Source organism: Phyllostomus hastatus, unplaced genomic scaffold, assembly GCF_019186645.2.
Source record: "Phyllostomus hastatus isolate PE091 unplaced genomic scaffold, TTU_PhHast_1.1 phas_scaffold_345, whole genome shotgun sequence".
NCBI lineage: Eukaryota > Metazoa > Chordata > Mammalia > Chiroptera > Phyllostomidae > Phyllostomus > Phyllostomus hastatus.
The window spans coordinates 4,771,141-4,792,072 of NW_025334024.1; the positions used below are offsets into that span (position 1 = coordinate 4,771,141).

Consider the following 20,932-nt stretch of genomic DNA (forward strand, 5'->3'; position numbering starts at 1 on the left):
AGGAGTCTGCTCACCTGTGAGGAAAAAACCCACTTGAAATTTCACAGGATGCCAGGGTTTGGGCTAGATTTCTAATCACGTGTGAGGGGAATGGTCTTATCTCGGGGTACCTGATAAAATGGCTCATGGCTCACGTGCGATGTGGAGATATTAAATAACCCACTAGCGCATCTCACATTAATACTGAACTGTTTATAATGTTCGAATGAGGCATTGACAGTTGTACCACATACAACTGCAGGAAACAGGTCATGCTTCGAGAACAAGGAGCCCAGTGCTGCCCAGCACGTGAAGGGGCTGAGAGCGCAGGAGATGAGTTGTGTGACAGGCACATGTCACAGACAAGACCCCAGAGCACGCTCAGGAGTTGCAGGAAGGAAGGGGGTCCCAGCCTGGGGGTGACCTGCACCCAGCCACTGGCTCCCTGTTCAAGCGCAGAGGGGTTCAGTCCAAACCAAATTCAATGTCTTCCTGGTCCCCCGCCTCGGGTACTGCAGGCTCTTCAGGCTTCATGTCGGACTGCACTCCACCACTGTCTGTGCTGGTTTCTAAAGAGGAAAGAAGGTGATCAGTATTCTTGGGAAGTGTGGTCATCCTCTCAATTCTTGCATGCAAGCCTTGCATCAGCCATGCAGGCTGGCGTTCGGAGACAGACCTGGCTGCAAAGCGTCGAGCGAGAGCAGGGCTTGTCTGGGTTCAGCAGGTGCCCTCCTCTGTTCCCAGGGCAGCTGCTGTGCAAACTCCTGCTGGTTTGCTATCGGAAGCACCAGCCACCTTCCCCCTGAAATGCATCTCCCTGGTCTATGTACAGGCCCCCATCACCAGGCCAGGCTGATGTGCCACATTGTGGTTTCATTTGTGTCCCCCCCCCCAAGCTGCTCTGGACACTGTCCCTGCCTGGCGAACCTCATGTCCCTGCCAGCACCGTCACACATCATGCAACCTGATTCTGGACCTTTGCTGTGGAAGGTCCACAGTCTCAGGTCTGCGGTCACCCTTGTTTGTCCCACGTTCCCAGCGGTGGTGTTACCAGTCCTCTCCCTCCCTTGGAAGCTTGGTCTGGGAAAGCTGAGGTTTGGGCTGCTGAGAAAGGGGGTGAAAATGCAGGCTCTTCAGCCCTGTCTACACCTGCTGAATGAGCCTGCAAAGATCTGCACAGCTCCAAGTAGCCTGCAGATGCCACTCCCCAGGAATGGGTTGACTTGGCAGCTTCAAAGAGGCATAAAGGCTAGGAATGTGGTCACAACCATCTCTGTGTTCAGTTGTGAGGGACCCTCTCCTAGAGCAGGGGACTCAGGGGGCAACGGCTCAGGTGGCTATCCCCTGCAGGGCCGGGTGGTCAAGGGTTCATTCCTCCACTGCCAAAGCTTTTGACTCCCATTCCCTTAAGAGTAGGGTGGCATTACCCGGAGGAAAGGCTGGAAGTAGGCCCCCATGCCCGTCTTCACTGTCCTCACTGGAAGAGGGCGGTGCAGGGTCCCTCTTGCAGGTTGGGGGTGGCGGTGGTTGGCCTGAAAGCTCGTCATTGTTGAGCTCCTGAATCAGTGGGCGTGGGGACTTGGAGTTTCTGCTTTGCGTCTCCAAACCCCTCTTCACTGCCTCTTCGAATATGTGTGCACAGGGTGTCTCAGCCTTCCTGGAGGTGTCCTTGGAGATTGCAAATATGTTTGAAAGGCTGTCTGTGGACGTGCTGTCCAAGACTGGCAGTGAGCTGTAGTCCAGTTCGGGGTCACTGTCATCACTCAGGCTCGAGATGGTTGTAATCTTTGGAAAGCATATCTGTTTAAAAAAAAACAAACGTATTGCTTTCACAATACTGGTTCTAAAATGTGCAATGCTGATTCCACTTTTTTCTAGCACAAAATACTCTACTGCTACAGATGAGGAAGGGCCCAGGGAGCAGAGCTCCCCCCTGGACAGCTGGGTCTCAGGACAGACACCCTTAGCCATTTCTGAGCCCCAGCGTTGTGAGCGCTCCACAACCACCTCCACATTTCTTTCTCGCCCTCTGTTGGGTCTCCACGCTGCCCACTCTGTGCCGGGTACACCTGCATGCCCCGGGGCCCCGAATGGGCTCAGTTGCTGCGCCTCAGCCTCTGGCTGGCACGCACCTAACCCAGCCCACTGGACTTAACCCCTCAGAGGCCGGGCCCTATGGGAACTGTGGTCTATGTCTGTCCCTTCCTCAGTGATGAGGTCTTGCACGGATTATGTCCTATCCTTTCCTGTCCTGCGAGGCCGGCCTAGTTCTGGCACACACAGGTTTCCGGCATCGCTGGAGGCAGGAGGGTCAGGTCAGATTGGGAGAACTCCCCATTGGGCCTCATACATTCTTCCTTCCTCCTCCCTTCTCCTTTCCTTCCCTCTCTATGTATCGCTATAGTACAGACGTATATAAGACGGACATATAAACACATCAGAAGGGCAGAAAAATGTCAGGTAATTGTGTGAATACAGAGTGATTAAAAATCAGTGGTAGCCCTGGCCAGTGTGGCTCAGTTGGTGAAGCGTTGTCCTGTAAACCTAAAGGTCACAGGTTCAATTCCCCATCAGGGCACATGCCTAGATTGTGGGTTCAGTCCCCAGTTGGGGCATGTATGAGAGGCAGCCGATCAATGTTTCTCGCATTAATGTTTCTCTTCTCTCTCCCTCTCCCTCTAAAATTAATAACCATGTTCTTGGGTGAAGATAAAAAATGATAATAATAAATATTAGTGATAAAATATGTTCAAGAAAACCCCAGTGGTTAATCATAAAACCTTAAAGAAGTAAGTAACAGCCAGCAGCTGTATTTCCTTTGGAAAGGTGAAAATACAGGGGGTATGCAAATTGTTTCAGCACAGAGTGCATTTTGCTTTTGAATTAAGGGGATATTCTTCGTAAGTTACAAGATTAGAAGTGAAAGGGGAAATTATGCTGATTTGGGGAAAACCTGTGTTACAGCCTCGTCTTGGTCTTCTAGAGATTCGCCTGTATCCACGTCTTCTAAGTCGGGTAGGTCCTGAAAGAGCAAATGAGCCCATGTCACCAGGAGGGCATCCACACTCTGGAGGCTGGGGAGGTGAGACAGATGCCTCCACACAGTCAAGGAAGCCTGAGTCATGTGCAAGCGAAGCATGGAGGGCAAATAGGGAATAACCCAAACCACATGGGCAGCCCCTCGCACGCTCACCACACACACACAACGGCTACTTCAAGTATCTGGACCTGATCGATGAATGAGATTTGCAAGGTGTGATGTGTTTGAAGAATTTCCACATCTTTCTGCCCTTGACGTTGTCATTGAACATACAGCCAAGTTACCTGGGGAGGATGTGATGGGGCCCAAACCAAATGCACGTTGTATGTACAAATTAGTCTCAGGATTCGGTGTGGTGTGAAGTTAGTACATTTTGGACCTCCCCAATACTAGAAGGACTTTTGTGTTGTGCTTGGGTGTCTTTATCTCTAGCAACTGGTCCAGCGTGCAAGGCAGGCAGCACCGTGTGTGTGGTTGGACGTGTGAACTCTGGAACCAGACTGCCCGGGTTGGTATTCCTCCTCCACCGTTGCCCAGCTGTGTAGCCATGGGCAGGCTGCTTAACCTCTCTGTTTCTCAATGTCCTCATCTGCAAAAGGGGATGAGACTAGTACCACCCTCTCAGAATTATTGGAAGGGTAAATCATCAATACATGATGTATCTGGAAGTAAGAACCATAAGAGTTAGCTATTAGTTGTCCTGTATACAGTCGTTTCTCAAATGCTAGATACTAATTGCCTAGTTGTTGTTTCTTAGTATATACAGGCCCAGAGAACTAGAAACCCACTTGGTTTGTCTTATTGAGCCACGCGAAATTGTGAAGTTAGGAATGAAACACAGTTTAGAAATTTATCAAGGAAGTGGGTGGGGAACAGTCGCACCCATGGATTTAAATGGCAGGAGCTCACTTGTGGGCAGAGAAGCAGAGCTGAGCAGAGGAAGCACCACCTGCCCACTAGGCGTGAGGCTAAAGGTGTGAGAAATGCCTCCCCACTCCTTGCCTCACCAAACTCCAGTTCCTGGGGTCGGGGGCAGGGAGGTGACAACTGGTGTGAGTTCTCATGGTGCTCACTCCTGGGGCCAAAGCCCTGAAGACCTATCAGAACAGGAAGAGCTCCAGGAAGGAGAGGGTGCATGAGGCTACAATCTGTAATTAGGTCAGGTAGCCCCAGATCTATAATTAGGTCAGGCAGCCCCTCACTGAAGCGGCATCAGGGTACCAGACACCGGACAGCCACATAAGGAAGCTGGAGCAGCCACAGGACGGGAAGATGGCATCAGCCGCTTGCTGGGCAGCTATCCACAGGTCAGCGCCTCTGATGATAAAATGTAACTGTTTCAACCATTAGGTATAAGGCTAGCTGGACAGAATGGCTTAACGGTGTAACTTCTTTGGGGACAACAAATCAAAAGTTTTGTAGACATAGTTCAAGGGAAATCATTTGGGCTAGCACTTCACAGTCTTGAACCTGTACATCACTCCAGGGAGACCTTATCAAAATGCAGATTCAGATCAGTAGGTCTGGGTGGGGCCTGGGATTCTGCACTCTAACTAGCTCCCAGGTGATGTTCAGCCTGCTGGCCCAAGGACCACGCTTAGGGGAGTGAGGATTTTGAGGGCTGTATCAGATCACTTGTTTTACAGGTGGTAAAACAGATACTTATCTCCACATGCAACTATTTACATACATTGATGAAGAGTGTCTTCTCTGTCTCCAGTGTAACTGTTTCCAAATCTTCACTTCCATCAAGTTTTGCACCTGATGCACACTTGGTGGCCACAATCTGGGGAGCTGACTCTAAGGAACGACAACAAAGAGTTATTAACCTTGGAGTTAGTTTTATATGCAGTGGTCAGATTGACAAGGCCAAAGTCAAGGTGGATTCCAAGAGAAGAGGAAGGACAAAACCCTCATGGGTCAGAAAGGTCAGTCCCTGTGGCAGAAGCTGTGAGAACCCCCCAATAAGAATGGGGTTAGATCTAAAAAGAAAGGAAAGGGAAAAGGAGAGAACTGCCCCCTTCTGGAGCCTAGAGATGACTCAGACAAAGATGGCAGTGCCAGCCAGGAGGAATCAATGCTGAATCAATGCGGAAACTTGGAAAAGGCATGATTGATGGTCAAGGAGAGACTGAGCAAGGCAATAGCATCGAAGGCCAAGTGGGGAGCCGGAGAAGAGGAAGCTGGAGAGCCAAGTTTCATAGCTCCATCTGGAAGGGCTGAACCCACCGCCTTCCTGGACTGCCCGTCCCTCAGGGCACACGCCCCTCCCACTGCACAGGTGTTAGGGAGACCTGTTAAACGATCTCAGTGTTAGCTAGGGAACAAATATGGAATCCAGATGGGGTTCCTCTTTCTCCTCCAGACTCTCATTTTCCTCTCTTTTTTAAAAAGATTTTGTTTTTAGAGAGAGGGGAAGGGAGGGAGAAAGAGAGGCAGAGAAACATCAATGTGAGAGAGAGAAACCTTGGTTGCCTCTTGCATGAGCCCTGACTGGGGACCAAACCCCCAACCCAGGCATGTGCTCTGACCGGGAATTAAACCAGCAACCTTTCACTTTCCAGAACAATGCCCAACCCCCTGAGCCCCCACTCTTCACGCTTCCCAAGGCTGTGCCTTTGGGCCCCATGCTCTGCTTTCTCATAGGTCTCATGGCTCCAGTCACCACATGAAAGGTTAACGTCCAACTTGTCCCACTGCACGTCAGCTCAGCATGTCTGCCCACAGCACTGGCTGTGTCCAGCTCGATTCAAAGAGCCACTTCAGGGCACAAGTTCAGGGTAAAACACAGGAGGAGGCCGGGGTTCTCTGTGGCTGCCATTGTGGACGACCCCAGGCCCACAGCACACTCCACCAGTGATGTGCTTTGCGACTTGGAGCAAGTTACTTCCCCTCTCTGAGCCTCAGTTTCCAACTCCAAAAATGCAGTGATGCCCTTGGCTCGAAAGGTTGTTGGGAAGGCCAAACAAGACGGCCTGTGAAGCTGCGGCCTTCACTGAGTGCCGCGCCTGCTGGACACACACAGAGCTGCCTTTGCCTCAGTCACCGGCATCTGTTAATGACAGGTGCTCCAGTTAACCGCTGAAGCTTTTGGAATGTGCCCTTTGTCCGGTGAGGCAAAGGCTGGTTTCATTCATAGGAAATTCTGCTGCAGCTCCCAAGTGAGAAATTACAGGACAGGGAGTGATTGGGCAGGAAGCACGTATGTCAACACCCAAGCCCGCAGTTCTCCCAGGTCTCTCCCAGACAGTGGGGGCCTGCATTCGGGGGAACTTCTGTCCTGGGCCAGACCAGCTGGAGTCCCCAAGCAGGCCTCAAATACCTCATGGGCTGGGGATAGAACGACCCCTGTCTCCCAGGCCCTGTGGACCGCACAAGTTCCAGGTCTGGCTCATACTCACCAAGGTCACAGCGACAGGATGGCATCCCAGACAAGACCTGGGTTTATCTGTTAGCCGGCAGGACCCGGGTTCCTTGGCTAGAACCTGCTGGGGCTCCTTTTCCTAGATCTGCCTCATCCCCTATGGGAGCCAGAGCCACGGATGGCTACTGAGTGCTTACAATGTGGCCAGTACTCCTAAGGAACTGAATGTTTGATTTTTAATTTTATTTCATTGTTTTTTTTTACATTTATTTTATTGTGTTTTTTCATTACCATTTATCCCCCTTATACCCTCTTTTACCTCCACCTACCGCCCTCCCCTCCTGCAATCTAATTGCTTTTATTTTTAATTAAATGTAAAAGCTGAAGCAGTATTCAAGAACTTGCTCCTCTTAGTAGGACTTCCTTTTACTTTGTGGAACAGGTAGCCTCTGGATTCTGAGGTGCTGTTTGGGTGTCAAACACATACCGGATTTGAAGACCCAGTGCTCCCCTTGCAGTAAAGTATCTCCTCAGTAATTTTATATTGATTTAAATGATTAAATTTTAGATCTATCAGGTTAAATAAACTCTATTGCTTGTGTTTCCCCCATTTCTTTTTGCCTCGTTGAATGTGACTGCTAGAGAACGCAGTCCTGGCTCCCGTTACATTTCTGTGAGCAGCACCGCCCTAGGCGACCACACGACCCGTGCCCTTTATCATATAGAAACAGCGACCGGAAGTGGAGACCTGCCCCTGGGCCCGCAGACGTGTGCTCGTGACTCTGAGGCTGCAATACCAGCAGCGCTGCCCTGAGCCAGCACCTGTGCTGTTTGGATCCCGTTACCTTCCCAGGGAGCTCCCAGGGTGGCTGGCTTGGGGGCCTCAGCGGGGAGCACCCCTCCTGGACCCTGGTCCTCAGTCTCTGCTTCGACGTCTGCAGGCAGCTCCTCTAGGAGACTCGACTTTTCTGGGAAGAGCTCATCCTTGGCCTCAAAGCTCTCTTTGACAAACAGCTCCATTTTCTGCCGCTTCTCTCCATCCTCACGAGGCTCTCCCTTCCCTTCCTCACCGACAGCCACGGTCTCAGTCTCCTCTGGCGCTGGCACCTTCCCTGGACAAGAAAAGTCCAAAGGTGGACAGGGAAACGTCCTGGGAGGACAGGAGTGTCTGCAGGCCACTAGGGGGTGTGCCGTGAACTGCCGAGTGAGCCCAGGGAACTGTCGGGGACCAGCAAAGAATTGCCCTCTGGGGTGTTCACTGCCTTCTGTGACTGCTAAATAGACAGAGCTAAATGTCACTCAGCTCACCCATCTAATGGAACCAGACACAGCCATTGAGAAAACAATGCAGGGAGCTGGGAGATGTGCATGGAAGCACATGGGTTTTAGGGCACGATGAATGGCCACCTTTACTCCCAGATGGTTCAGCAGAACAGGAAAGTGTGTGTGTAAAAATGTTCAAAACCATCTGACCTAAAGATGCAATATAGCTGTTCATTTTATTATTCTCCAAGCTTTCCTGCAAATTTTAAAAATATTCAAATAAAAAGTTGAGGAAAGAAAAATCATGCTGAGGGAGAAAGTGCATTTTATGGAAAATTATTATGCTAATTCAAAAGAGTTGGCAGAAAGCAATATAATTACGCCATTTTTCTATAAAACACATACAGGTTACATGTGTGGGAAAAGCCAGGAAACACACTAAATATTGGTTGGTTCTTGCTGTGATTGTTATTCCTGTGATTTTCCACATGTAGTGTGTTCACATTTTGTAATTAGGTGAAAAACAATAGATGTCACTTAAAAATATACTCAGAGACTCTTGCTTCTCTAAGGTACAGGGAAAGGAAGGGGCTTCTTACTAATTAAGGTGCCCTCAGCACCATCCCCAGGACCCTGCAGGCTCGCGTCAGGGTGGGACCCGGACCCACCCAGGACTTGCGCTCTCACTAGAAGCCTCTATCAAATGCTGGCTAGGGGCATCGGGTGTGGTCCAAAACAATATATAAATAAACCCCACCAAATCCTGGAGATGAAAGACTGTGAGTTTGGCAGCACGGATGTCTGCCTCAAACAGAGCTCTGGGCCCTGTCTGGGCGTGGGTGCACACCTTTCTCTTGACTTTGCTTCTGCAGCTTCCTCTCCTCGGCCCGCCGCTTGATCATCGCCAAGGCCTCGATGCTGTCCGTGATCTTCTTCCTCTCTCTCTCCTCCCACTGCTGCCTCTCCTCCTTCTCAGCTGCATACCCTCCCCTCCCCCAGGCCTCTGCACAGGCTCTGTTTAGAAGGATTTCAGAAAGAAACACAAACCAGGGAGGTTTGAATGTTCACAGGTTAAAGGTCAAGTGAAAACATGCACTGTCGGACTAAGCTTGTTCGTATGTCCCCAAGTCAAACCTAAGCCGCACAGGACACGGGACCGTAAGGGCTGCAGTTAACATTTGTACTTTTTACTCTTTCAAGTCAAATGGTTTGCAAGTCTTCTAGATATGATACCAAAAGCACAAGTGACAAAAAAAATTTTTTCTTCATCAACATTGAAAATGTTTGCAGTGCAAAGAATACCATAAAGTAAAAATATAACCCACAGAATGACACTATATTTGTAAATCATATACCTGATAAGAGACTTTACCTAGAATATATAAAAAAATTTACAACTCATTAATAAAAAGACAACAACATTTAAAAATGGGCAAGAGTTAAAAGAATGAGAAGATAAGCCACAGAATGGAAGAACAGATTTGCAAAAAAGATAAATGAATAAGGGCTTGTATCCAAAAACATACAAAGAGCTAATTAAACTTCAAAACTTAAAAAAAAAGGAGGGAAAAAAGGATCTGGACACCTCACCAAAAAAGATGTATAGTTGGTAAGTAAACATATGAAGAGATGTTCAGTTTCATATGAGATTACAGAGATGCAAATTAAAACAAGACACTGCAACACACCCCATTAGAACAGCTAAAGTCCAAAACCCTGTCAGGCCCAAACGTTCGTGAGGAGGCGGAGCAACAGGAGCTCGCTCTCATTCATTGCTGGTGATACTGTGAGATGGTGCAGCCGCTATGGAAGACATCTTGGAAATGACCAAGCTAATCATAGTTTACCATATGATCCAGTGATCATCCTTCTAAGTATTTACCCAAATGAGCTGAAAACCAACGTCCACACAAAACCTGCACACCACTCTTCACAGCACCACTAGTCACAAGAGCCCTAAAGTGGAAATGACCCAAGTGTCCCTTAACTGAAGGATAAATAAAATGTGGCATATCCAAATAGAATATTATTTTGCAACATTATTGTGGAATGATTTAGTGACCCCTGGTGCAATGTGGATGAGCCTTGGACACATTATGCTAAGTACATAAAGCCAATCAAAAAAGGCCACATACTATATGATTCTCTTACAGGAAGCATCTAGAACATGTAAACCTATACAGATAGAAAGCAGATTTGTGATTGCCAAGAGCTGGGAGAGGGGGAAATGGGGAGAGACTGCTAATGAATAAGAGCTCCTTTTTAGGGGAATAAGAACATTCTAGAACTGATTGTGGTGGTGTGAATATACTAAAAACTACTGAATTGCACACCTTAAATGGGAGAACTGTTCTAGCAGCTGGAGTTACATCACGGCAGGTGACAGAGGAGATGACATTGCTCTCTGTCAGCACTGCCCTTTAATGGGGAAAGACAGACCCTAAACAGGGGAACAAGCATGTCAGAGGCTGTTGTGTCCTAAGAAAAGAAATCAAGCTGAAAAGACAGCAGGAGGAAAAGGGGCTACCAAGACAGGCCAGTGGGTCATGGAGGTCTTAATAGAATGCCAGGTGAGCGGGCGCCTGCTAACACCTGCGGTGTGCACCCCAGGCAGAGAGGAGAGCACGTGCCCAGCACGGACCAGCCAGTGAGTAGTGGAATTAGGATGAAGACCCAGGTGACTCTGAGTCCTTCACTGGAGTCGTGCTACACTCCATTACCCATTGTCCTTGGGAAATGTTTCACAATATTGTTCTGCAAGGACAATGAGATGGAGAGTCTGAATCCTCAGGGTAATGGGTAATGGGTCTCACTGTGAAGGGCTTGCCTGCTATCCCTGCTTATACTCTCTAGTGGGCCAGTGCTGCCTCAGGGCTAGGCTCAGCATCCACAGCAACAGCCACACCCACTGGTTCACTCCTCTGAGCCCGGTATCTGCTCAAAGGGTGCACATCTGTGCCAACTTCTCAGAGGCAACTCTCCTTGTTTTGTCATCCAATTTGGAGTGGAGGCTCTCACTTCTACTTGAAGTATTTGTTAGGTTGACTTAAATTTGTGAGTTCAAAAACAAAATTACCAGCTATATTTCTTTTTTTTAAAAGATTTTATTTATTTTTAGAGAGGGAAGGGAGGGGGGGAGAGAGAGAGAGAGAGAGAGAGAGAGAGAGAGAGAGAGAGAGAGACATCAATGTGCGGTTGCTGGGGGTCATGGCCTGCAACCCAGGCATGTACCCTGACTGGGAATCGAACCTGCAACACTTTGGTTCGCAGCCTGCGCTCAATCCACTCAGCTATGCTAGCCAGGGTATATTTCTTTTTAAATGTTATATCATTTAAAATTCAGACTTCCTTACTCTTCAAACTGTGTCTATGTGACTAAGGTTTTATTCCAAGTTAGAATAGTGATCTCAATAAAAAAACACAGATAAAATAGTGACAATACACATGGCCATCCTGGGTTTATTATCCTTAGTATATAAAGAGTTCTTATGAATCAATAAGAAAAGCCCTCCCAGATCAAATGCAACTGGGAGGCAATCATGAACAGAATACTCACACGGGAGAAAACATGTTTGACAAAGATGGAAAGTGTAACCAACCTCGTCCGTTATCCAAAAATGCAGATTTGAAAGGACACACCATCTTTGCTCATCAATTCACCTAGCCAAGATTTCTTTTAAACGGCAATGTCTGGTGAGGCTATAAATTGTTACAAACTTTCTAGGAAACAATTAGAAAACACGAGCACCTTTAAAAAGGCCCAGACCACATTCTTTGACCCAACAGTGCAACTCCTTAAATTCCATCTTAAGGAAATAATCAGCAACAAGGTCAGAGGCATTGATACAATGATATTTATCAAAGGATTATTTCTGAAAACCTAGGAATAAATGTTCAAAAATAGAGAATTTTCTATTATGAATAATTATATAGCCATTGGACCCATTTCTAAGGAACTTAAGGATGGGTGAAAATGCTAAAAAATCAGAATGTTTTAGAAGTTTAACAAGCAGGCTCAGCTATGACATATTAAAATGTGATCAAAAGGCTTTGCTCTCCCTTACCTGTCCTTTGGAAAAACTGGTCTGTCATCCAGGTACGTTAAGTGTTTCAGTCGAATGGTGACTGTCCTCCGATAATTGGGGATGTTCCGAATAACTGGGTTTCCCATCAAATTCAGGACACGCTGTAAGTGAGCAGGCAGAGCCAAGTTAATTACTGAAAAAAAAAAAGGGGATGTGATTTAACTATTTAACATGTGCTGTGCTCTAAGAATAAATAAAAAGGAAGCCGCAACATCATATCCTGACGACTTTGTTAGAGAAGCCGGACGGGTGTCATCGTTCCTGTGCCATCAGAAGCATCCCGACTTTCTCTGCCTGACCTTCAGACCCGCAGTCTCCTGGTCCTTGCGGAGCGGCGCTGTAAAGCATTTCCTGAGGCACTTCCTAACAGCGGTGATCACATTCGCTTTGCTCACACAATCTCTTGGACTGGAATGTATCTCAGTCTAATGGATTGCTTTTCTCCTTCCCAGCCGGGACCCATTTTAAGAAAAGTACACGGCGGCTCGGCAGATAAGACGTGGTGACTAAGGGGGAAGGGTGGCAAGGGCCCGCTTATCTCCTGTGAGGGCCTTTCCTGCCAGGCCCACGGGTCTCTTGGATGTCTTGTTGGTATCACGGATGAGGAAGAATTATTCCATGATGGCACGCCGCCCCCCATCTTTAAATACTGTCACCTCCCCTTCTGCCTATGAACCTCAAAGAAGGCAAACACGTAAGGAGACGTGTGAGTGAACCACTTAAAACTGGTTACTTACGCTGATGAAATGTTTTTCATACCTGAAGTGGTTTTTGTTGTTGGCGAAAATATACTGTGAAGTAGTTAGCTTAGCCTTTCCCTAATGCCGTTCTCATACTGCCTTCACCGTGCTTGTCCTATTTTCAAGTGACCCATCCTGTGGGGGTGGGCTGGCGGCAGCGCTGCGCTGTGGGCGCAGGCAGTCAAGGGTGCACAGGGTGCGGAGAGTGTTAGGGCAATCATAAAGCAAACTGTAAGGCAGACTGCTCTTGTTAGGGGCATCATATATTGAAGTCCCTGCCCCCAGGACCTTTAATGTAACTGTATTTGGAGATGGGGCCCTTAAGAGGTAAATTAAGACTAAATGCAGTCACAGCAGTGGGCCCTAATCCAATATGACTGGTGTGCTTATAAAAAGGAAGAGATTAGGGCACAGGTAGGCACAGAGGAAAGACAGGAAAAGACAGCCAAAGATCGAGCCCCAGAATAAAGCTAACCTTGCTGATATCTTGATGTTGGACTTCTAACCTCTGGAATGATTAGAAAATTAACTTCTGTTGTTTAAGCCCTAAGCCCATGGTAATCTGTTATAGCAGCTAATAAGAAAAAAACATTATGATGTAATACAGCTTTATATTATCACCATGTGCCAGCAGTTCTAAACTAGTCCTTCATGATAGTATTCTCTGTGGGTTATTCCTGAACTGTTTTTTGATTGACTCACCTTTTCCTTATTTATCGATGCCCTAAGTGGTAAACAGTGAACTTGAGGGCTTCATGTGCTATTTTAAATATTTATTTTGAGTACAAGTGGCAACACATATACCCTGAAAAGCAAGGAAGCCAGCAAAAGCCAGTGGGGTTGAGTGAAAAGGACACAGGTGCCACCTGGAGGGGTTGTCATGGACCAGAAGATGGGGCCCTTTGAGCACCCAAAATTAAAATGGCAGCAAGGGTTAAATCATATCAAATGGTGTATATATAAACCCCTGAGTTTGTAATGATACTGAAAAAAGAAAAACCCTTCACTGGCATCATTCATTTGTTGCTGGATTTTTAACTCACTTCTCTGAAAAATTGATCTATTTAATTGATCAATTTGCCCATAATCGATCAATTAAAAGAAAAAAGAAGCAGACCTTCCCCCCAGCCTTTTCTGTGTGAGCTGCTACCAGGATGGTTCTGATGGCACAGAAACAATGATGCCCTTCCGGTTCTGCTGACGAAGTCGTCAGGACGTGATGCTGGCACTTCCTCTTTGATGATTATTCTTAGAGCACAGCACACATCGAATATTCACATCACAGCCATTTTGTAGTTGATGGGGAAAGTTCTTTGTAGCAGCATTCCAGCTAATACACGCAGAAGGAGTAAGAGAAGTGAAAAGGGACCACCATCAACTCCTGACGGGACAGGGCACTTAGGCCACGCCCATCAGTGGGGACTTTATGATGGCTTGGTCAGGCCGAGGACACCCAAACTCACCAATCAATTCTAAAGCTACAACAAGAGAGACCACCGGTATGACGTGCTCGATGGTGCCGTACAACAGTGCACCTCCAAGTCAGATATTCAGCCTGGACCTGATGAAGCCTCTGGTCCCATTGTCATTCTGCAGGGAATACCAGGAACAGCAGTGCATGTTAAACGACACCATGGGGATGCCATCGACTGAGTCCAGAATGTGGCACACGGCCGGGGAAGGACCCCGTTTCTTTGGCAGATTAACAGGGAGGGGGAAACAGAGAAGGGGAAGAGTGAGAGAGCAGGAGACTCGAGAGACAAATAATACAAACGTGATGTGTGCACCTGCTTTGAATTTAAACAACCCAATGGTCAAAAAAATGCATTTTTTAGACAAATGGGAAAAACTGAACATGGTCTGCACATTAAATGTAGTTATTACCATACTTTAGATATAATGACAGTACATTGTGCTAAAAAGAAGGTCCTCAGCTGTCAGAGATACACACTAAAATATTCGTGGGAGAAATGATGTAGCGCCTGGCACTTAAGCTGATCCAGCTAAAAATACGAAGAGAAAAAGAGTATGAAGGGAGGCAGAGAAGGGAAGGGAGGGAGGAAAAGGAGAGAAGAGATGTGCAATCTAAAGAAAGTTAAAATATGCAAGTTTTGTGTGTTTTACCAAATCAGGCATGATCTCCAGAACGCTCAGGATTTCTGGGTCACTCAGCTTATTGTGGGAAAGATCAAGGACGCAAAGTTTCACACACTCCTTTAGATGCTGAATGTCTTCCACCGTCTCGAGGTGATTGTGGGCTATCTGGAGCGTGTTCAGGACTGGCAGGCAGGCTGGAAGATGAGGTCAGCAAGGGTAAACAACCAAGGTACACACATGTTTTTGCCCATAATATAAAACTGTAGAGCCTCCCCCAGGGGAAAGCGGTGGACATAATAGCATTTAGAAAGAACTCTTGTGGGGCATCCTCACAGAGGTTTTCAATGGTCTTGATGTAATTGTTGCTGAGGTTAAGAGCGTCCAGTTTCTGCAGAGGTTCTAGGTTCTCGATTTTATGCAGCAAGTTCACTTGCAAGAAGAGGCAACGCAATTCGGTGAGGGCTTCCAGGTTCTCGATTTTCTGTATTCCATTGCACTCCAGCCAGAGACAACGCAGCCCCGTGTACTCTTCCAAGTTCTCGATGCGATCGAAACCTAGCAAGAACGGGTGTTGATGAAGCTCCTCCATGCACATGAGAGACAAGAGTCATCCTAGCTTTTGCCTACCCGCCTAGCATCCACACCTCCTTCTTCTAGTGACGGTACTGCTACTTTGGTTTGAGGAACATTCCTTTTTGACGCTACCCCATGGCTCTCAGAGTCACCACGGTTCATTCCAGGCTGGTCATGCTTAGTTAGATAAGCAGGGCCAACTTGGATGAATCCCGGGGCATGCAGCTGGCTCCACTGGAAAAAGTCAGTCTTTATGTGAGAGAGGCCAGCTTGGCAAGGGGGCACCTAGCACAGCAGCAGCGACCTTCCCTTCATGGGTGAAGGTGAGGATTGACTTACCTGAAATGAATCAGAGGAAATGAGGATCAAGAAAAGGAGAGAGAGAACCTCATGGAGACACATTATGAACACCAGGATGGAGCTAAGCCTGAAGCTAGCGCAAACTGGGTCTCGTTTTAATTCATTTTTCAGTTTTATGAGCCAAATTGAAAGTTAGCAGAACAAACGGTCGACAGGTTGACTGCAACCTCATGAGAGAACCACCCAGCTAAGTCATTCCCAGATTCCTGGTCCTGGGAAACAATGTGAGATGCTAAATTTAGGTGGCTAAGCTTGGGGTGAAGTTGGCATGCCGCAGTAGATAGCACAGGCCCATCTCTCTCTCTGACCTTCTACTTCTCTGACTCCCATTTGGTCTAACCTCTGGGTCCTCTTTTTCTTCCTGCCTCTTAAATATCAGTCCCCTGGGATCTGCCTTCCTAAGTCATCTCCTCACCACTCCCCCTGGACATTGGATGGAGAATTTTGAAGGGGACAATGTGGAGGTGAGGAGACTAGTCGTTCCAAACCATTAAGGGATTTGTGCTGCTGGAGCACTTCGAGAACCCCCCTGGCCTGGCACCCCTCATGGGGGCTGCGCCAGGGCACCGAAGGCATCCTCGTTGTGTCCACCACTGTGTCTCTAGCGCTGGGCAGTGCCAGGCACACAGGTGGCCCTCAGCAAATACTTACTAAATAAACAGAGGACTGATGAGGCAGGTGGCCATCCGCAATTCAGCCCTGACCGGGAATTAGCACTCTTTCTCATTGCAAGGACTATCCCTGTCGATGAACCCAAACTTTAATTTATATATGAGATGGACACCAACTCTGAGCCCTTGGGAATGTCACTGTTTATACCTCTCCATTCTGAAAGGCACCCCATGACCCTCATCCTTCATTTTCTACACCAGTCTTCAATCCTTCACAGTATATCTCGCCCAAGCCCAAAGCATTTACAATTAATTTTTGGCTTGAAAAATTACTAAGTCTTTGGAAAACTTAAGTAAAAGATTCCAATGTGTTTTCCTTGTATCCACAGAGCAAGTGACCCCTTCATAAACTCAAAGGTAAGGCTTTTTCTTCAAAGAAATATTATTGCTCTTCCCTAAGTCTCCACTAAATTCTGAAATTTCTACTTAAATACAGTTTGAGAACTCCAGATGATCCCTGCAAGTAATTTTTTATACCAGCAGAATCCTTCTGCCTGACAAAGACACTTCCTCTACCAGGTCCTTACCTTTAAAGTGTAAATACAGTGTATCATTCAATGCTGGGGTGATATAAAGCTTGTGTTGCTTGCAGAGTTTTCGAAGAAAGTTTTTAGTCATTCTGTTCAATGAAAAACATGAACAAGAAATTTATCTGAGTTTGTCAGCTCTGAAACATATTCCAAAAATTCTTTACCACATCCTTTCCTTCCCCCAAATCCACAAGACCCTATATGCCTGATAACTATTTTAAATCCTTTACTTTTTAATAGCTTTCAAGGACTTATCTAATATTGGTACTTTCAGCATTTAAAAAAATTGCAATATATGTTCTAATAAAAATATTTTTAAGAGTGTCATCAAGAACTATTGCTGTTTCTCTCTCCAGGTCTGGCATTCAAGTTTAACAGATTGTGGATAGGTGTGCCGCAGAGGCCGGCCAGCCTGACTCCATGCCCACAGACATTGGGCTGTTTAACCTCCATGAGCCTAACTTCCTTACTGTGCAGTGGGGTGGTTACACCCTCTCCCTTAGCGGTAAACATGTGCTGTGACAGGCTGCACCATGCCCGCGTACCTGGGGCTATGATCTTCTTGGTCATTTCTTTGGTGAGCTAAGCAACTCTCTGACCCGCTGTCACCACTCTGTTTCTGCTCGCTTTTGTTGGATGTGTCAGCAGGACTTGCGCATGCTTCCTTAGGATCATTAAATTCTGTAAAATTAAGAGAGTGGTTCTATGCAGATCAAGAAATATATTTAAAAGTTCCCCCAATTTCAACTTGATTAATAACTGTCCACTTCATAGTATGAAACACCAGTACTCTCTAGATGTATAAACATTTTTAAAGGTCTATGGAAATTTTGCTTCTAGGTAGGTCCTCTGTGAAAGCTCTTGTACAGGTGCACAAGGAGATGTGTACAAAGACATTTGTTTCTGCATTATTTGTAACAGCCACAAACTATTAACAGTGCAAATGTCCATCCATAGGAACTAGTTAAATAAAGAAATGGATTATTATTCTGCATCAGAAAAGCATGCAGTGGCACTATATCACCAATATGGCTAATTCCCTCCTGTCTCTCTCTCTCGATATAAATATAAAAAGAGAAAGAGAGAGAGAGAAAAGTGATAGAAAGAATCCATACAAAATTATAGAGGAGAAAGGAACGGTACTAGGATGAGAGGGCATCGAATTTATTTGAACTATATGGTGATGTAAGATGGTTTGACTTTGGGCGGTGGGCACACAATGCAATATACAGATCATGTACCATAGAAATGAACACTTGAAACCTATATGACCTTATTAACCAATGTCACCCCAATAAACTTAATTCTCTGAAAAACACTTTAAGTGAATATGATAAAAATATTAATCATTTTCAGTTCTTAGTGGTGCTACATGGGTGTTGGTATAATGTTCTCTGTTCTTTTTAAAAAGTTCTCAAAAGGAAAAAAAAACAAATAGAATCCAAAATAGTGGAAATGAGCACATTCAAAGGCACTTAATCTTAAGGGTTGCTGGCTTCTCCTCTGTGTGTACTTGTGAGGCCTATTGAATGAGACTCTATGCTCCTTATGTGGAAATGGGTGCTACATTTCCCCATTTCCCACTGCATACAATGCCCAGTCACAAGAAACACCAGATAAAGATTTGTGAAATAAATAATAGGTGCTTAAAATACATAATAATGCTTGATTATATGAATAACAAGAGCTACTGCATTAATTTTTTAATGGCCCATTGTATGACAGAAACTCTGTAATTATCCCTGCTTGCAGATGAGGAGACTGCTCCACAGAGAGGTTAAGCTCTGGGCCAACAGCCATAAAGCTGGCCAATTGCAGAGGTGCAATCTGAACCTAGAGTGACCGGCTTTCTACGGAACAACATGGCTTTCCAATAGCTCCTCATACAGGGCTTGCCTGGACAGTTGATGCTCAAGATATACTTGTTGACTGGGTTAAAAAATGAAACATAAATCTAGTCGTTTCTTTATCTAGTCACTAAAAGGTCTCCCGTAGGGCCGTAAGTCAAGTGGGTGCATAGGCTGAAATCTCTCTTCTATGCCCATTCTGGGAAATGGCAGAGTCACCTGCTGACCCCAGAATGGCCGGCTCTTCATTCCCTTTCTCTAGCATGAATTCAGTTAAGATGTCCTGCCCTGGCATCTTTTGATCCTACATGGTGATAGTAACAAAGGGGAAAAGGATGTGTGTTGGGTAAGGACTTGGGTTCCGGAGTCAGACTGTCTGGGCCTGAGTCTGTTCTGTTACTGACCGGCTGAGGGCAAGCTGTTTGAAGCAAATTCTATAAACTTTTTAAGTTCCCGTTTCCTCATCTGTATGAAATGGAGGGAGCAGTGACTACTGCAGAGGGCGAGTGTATGGCTCAAATGTAGTGAGCGCTTAGCACACCTCCTTTAATAAGTGTGGGCTGTTATTGCTATTATTATTATTATTATTATTATTATTATTATTGCTGGCTGTGAAGATCAGGTATATGGTGTTGCTCGCAGCCCGCTGCCTCCCTCGCCTCCCTGGGGCGGCGGTCAGCACCTTCCTTGAGGTCGCCTTGGTCTGCGTTCCCGTGGTCACCTGCAGAGTCCTCCACACCCGGCACCACACCCGGCACCACACCCGGCTTCTGCGCGCAGTCCTGTTTCTCTACCCCGTCCTCCGTGGGCTCCGAGACCTCAGGGTGCATGTTTACTCCGGAAACACCGAACAACCCGTAGCAATGGGGAGCCCCGTTTCGCCGGGTAGGTACTGCCCCTAGCCGAGCCAGGGAGGTCCGACTTTCCTTCGCACCCAACCACCGGCGCACGAGTCTTTTGCAGACCAACGCTTTCTTGGTCTCCAAGGCAACCGCTGCACTCACGCACTCGGAGGGACTTGCACGTCCCGACGCTAGGGGTGGGCCTCACAACGGCTCCGCCCACCGGCGCAGGCGCGGGTCACGTGGGGGCGCGGCCCAAGGCAGCTGCGGCAGCGGTGACAGGGTTGGCGTTCGCGCGGGTCCGATTAGAGCGGCTTGGAGACTGCGCCGCTTTTGCAGGTACCGCGACCCCCGCACCCGACCCGGGGCCCTAGACCCGCCCCGTGCCCCTTGGTGCCTGCGGGATCTTGGGCCACTTCTCCCTCCGCGCCACGCCCCCCGGGACCGTTGTCTTTCTGCGCCGTGGGCATTTAGGACCGCTTCCTCCCTCTCCCCTTAGACCCTCGCCCTCAGCACTTCTCCCTCCAGGCCCGTGTTCCCCAAACCCAGAGCGCCGTTCCCCACCTCCATCCCGGCGCTGCACCCCAGAGGACCCTCTCTGCTGGGCCCGTACCCTCCCCGCCGGACTCGACAGATCTTGGGCCCCACCCACCCCAAGCATTTGGTCTCCCTCTCCCCCCGACCCTGTTCTGGGTGCTGCCCACGAGGCTCTGAAAAATCACTCTCTTTGCCCATGCTTCTTTATTCTCATCACCAAAGGACTTGGTCTGAGTGGGATTTGTTCTGAATTAAAAGTAATTCAGAATAAGGTAGCGCTCGAAGAAATGGCACCACCAGTTCCTGAAGCAGAGGTCGCTTGCTCAGGCTTGCTTGGCCGTGACAGGTGCTGGAAGGGAGGAGTTCTGGAGACCTGTGAGGCCGCCCCCTGTCCAGAGGAGCGTGCAGCCCAGACACAGCCCAGCAAACCCTGCGGCCCCCGGTGATGCCAGCAAGATGCCCTCCTGGGAGTCTCCCAGTGGGGCCACCAGCCAGAGTTCTGGACTTCCACAGAGTTTGATCTGAATCACCACCGCCCACTTCTTAGCTGCAGGGTCCTGGCCCGGGCACTTTACCTTAGTTTTCCCTTCTTTAAACTTGAGACGATTATTATAACACTGCTTCATAAGGTTGATGAGAAATAAGTGAGCCGGCAGGAATAAGCACTTAGAGTCTTTTGCATAAAGCCAGCTCTCAGTTTTAACCCTGACCACCACAAATAGCCCATAGCTAACACTGAACAATAATGACTAATAACTAGGGTTTATTGAGCACTTATGCCCCAGTCACTGTTCTAAGTGCTTTATGCGTGTGACCTTACTTAATTATCATTATAATCTTAGGAACTATTATCCCCATGGTTTATAGGTGATGAAAAGAAAGCTCAGAGGTGAAGTAACTTCACCTTCACCAGAAACACCTCTCTTACATGGGGAGTCCAGATTCGAATCCAGGAAGTCTTTTCAGTCTGGGTTTTAATCACCACAGTAATAGTTTAGGAGCAT

General features: G+C 47.3%; 1 protein-coding gene across 1 annotated transcript; it reads right to left on the reverse strand.

Moving 5' to 3' along the window:
* Nucleotides 1-235: 235 nt before the first annotated feature.
* Nucleotides 236-19,379, reverse strand: DNAAF1 (dynein axonemal assembly factor 1). Its single transcript, XM_045819052.1, has 12 exons — nt 19,232-19,379; nt 17,248-17,383; nt 16,700-16,791; nt 14,902-15,123; nt 14,596-14,762; nt 11,711-11,832; nt 8,494-8,660; nt 7,229-7,495; nt 4,710-4,819; nt 2,942-3,001; nt 1,407-1,779; nt 236-548 (listed from the first exon to the last, which is right to left on the reverse strand). The coding sequence occupies exons 1-12, from the start codon at nt 19,377-19,379 to the stop codon at nt 445-447; spliced, it is 1,968 nt and encodes a 655-aa protein (XP_045675008.1). The 3' UTR covers nt 236-444.
* Nucleotides 19,380-20,932: the final 1,553 nt, after the last annotated feature.

Bases quoted from the DNA above. Each gene is read 5' to 3' on its own strand.
- DNAAF1 (XM_045819052.1), bottom strand. From the start codon at position 19,379: ATGCACCCTGAGGTCTCGGAGCCCACGGAGGACGGGGTAGAGAAACAG. The intron at 7,496-8,493 runs GTGTGCACCCAC...TTTCTTGTCCAG, and splicing joins GAAGCAAAGTCAAGAGAAAG to GGAAGGTGCCAGCGCCAGAG. The intron at 3,002-4,709 runs GTATGTAAATAG...TTGCTCTTTCAG, and splicing joins AGAAGACACTCTTCATCAAT to GACCTACCCGACTTAGAAGA.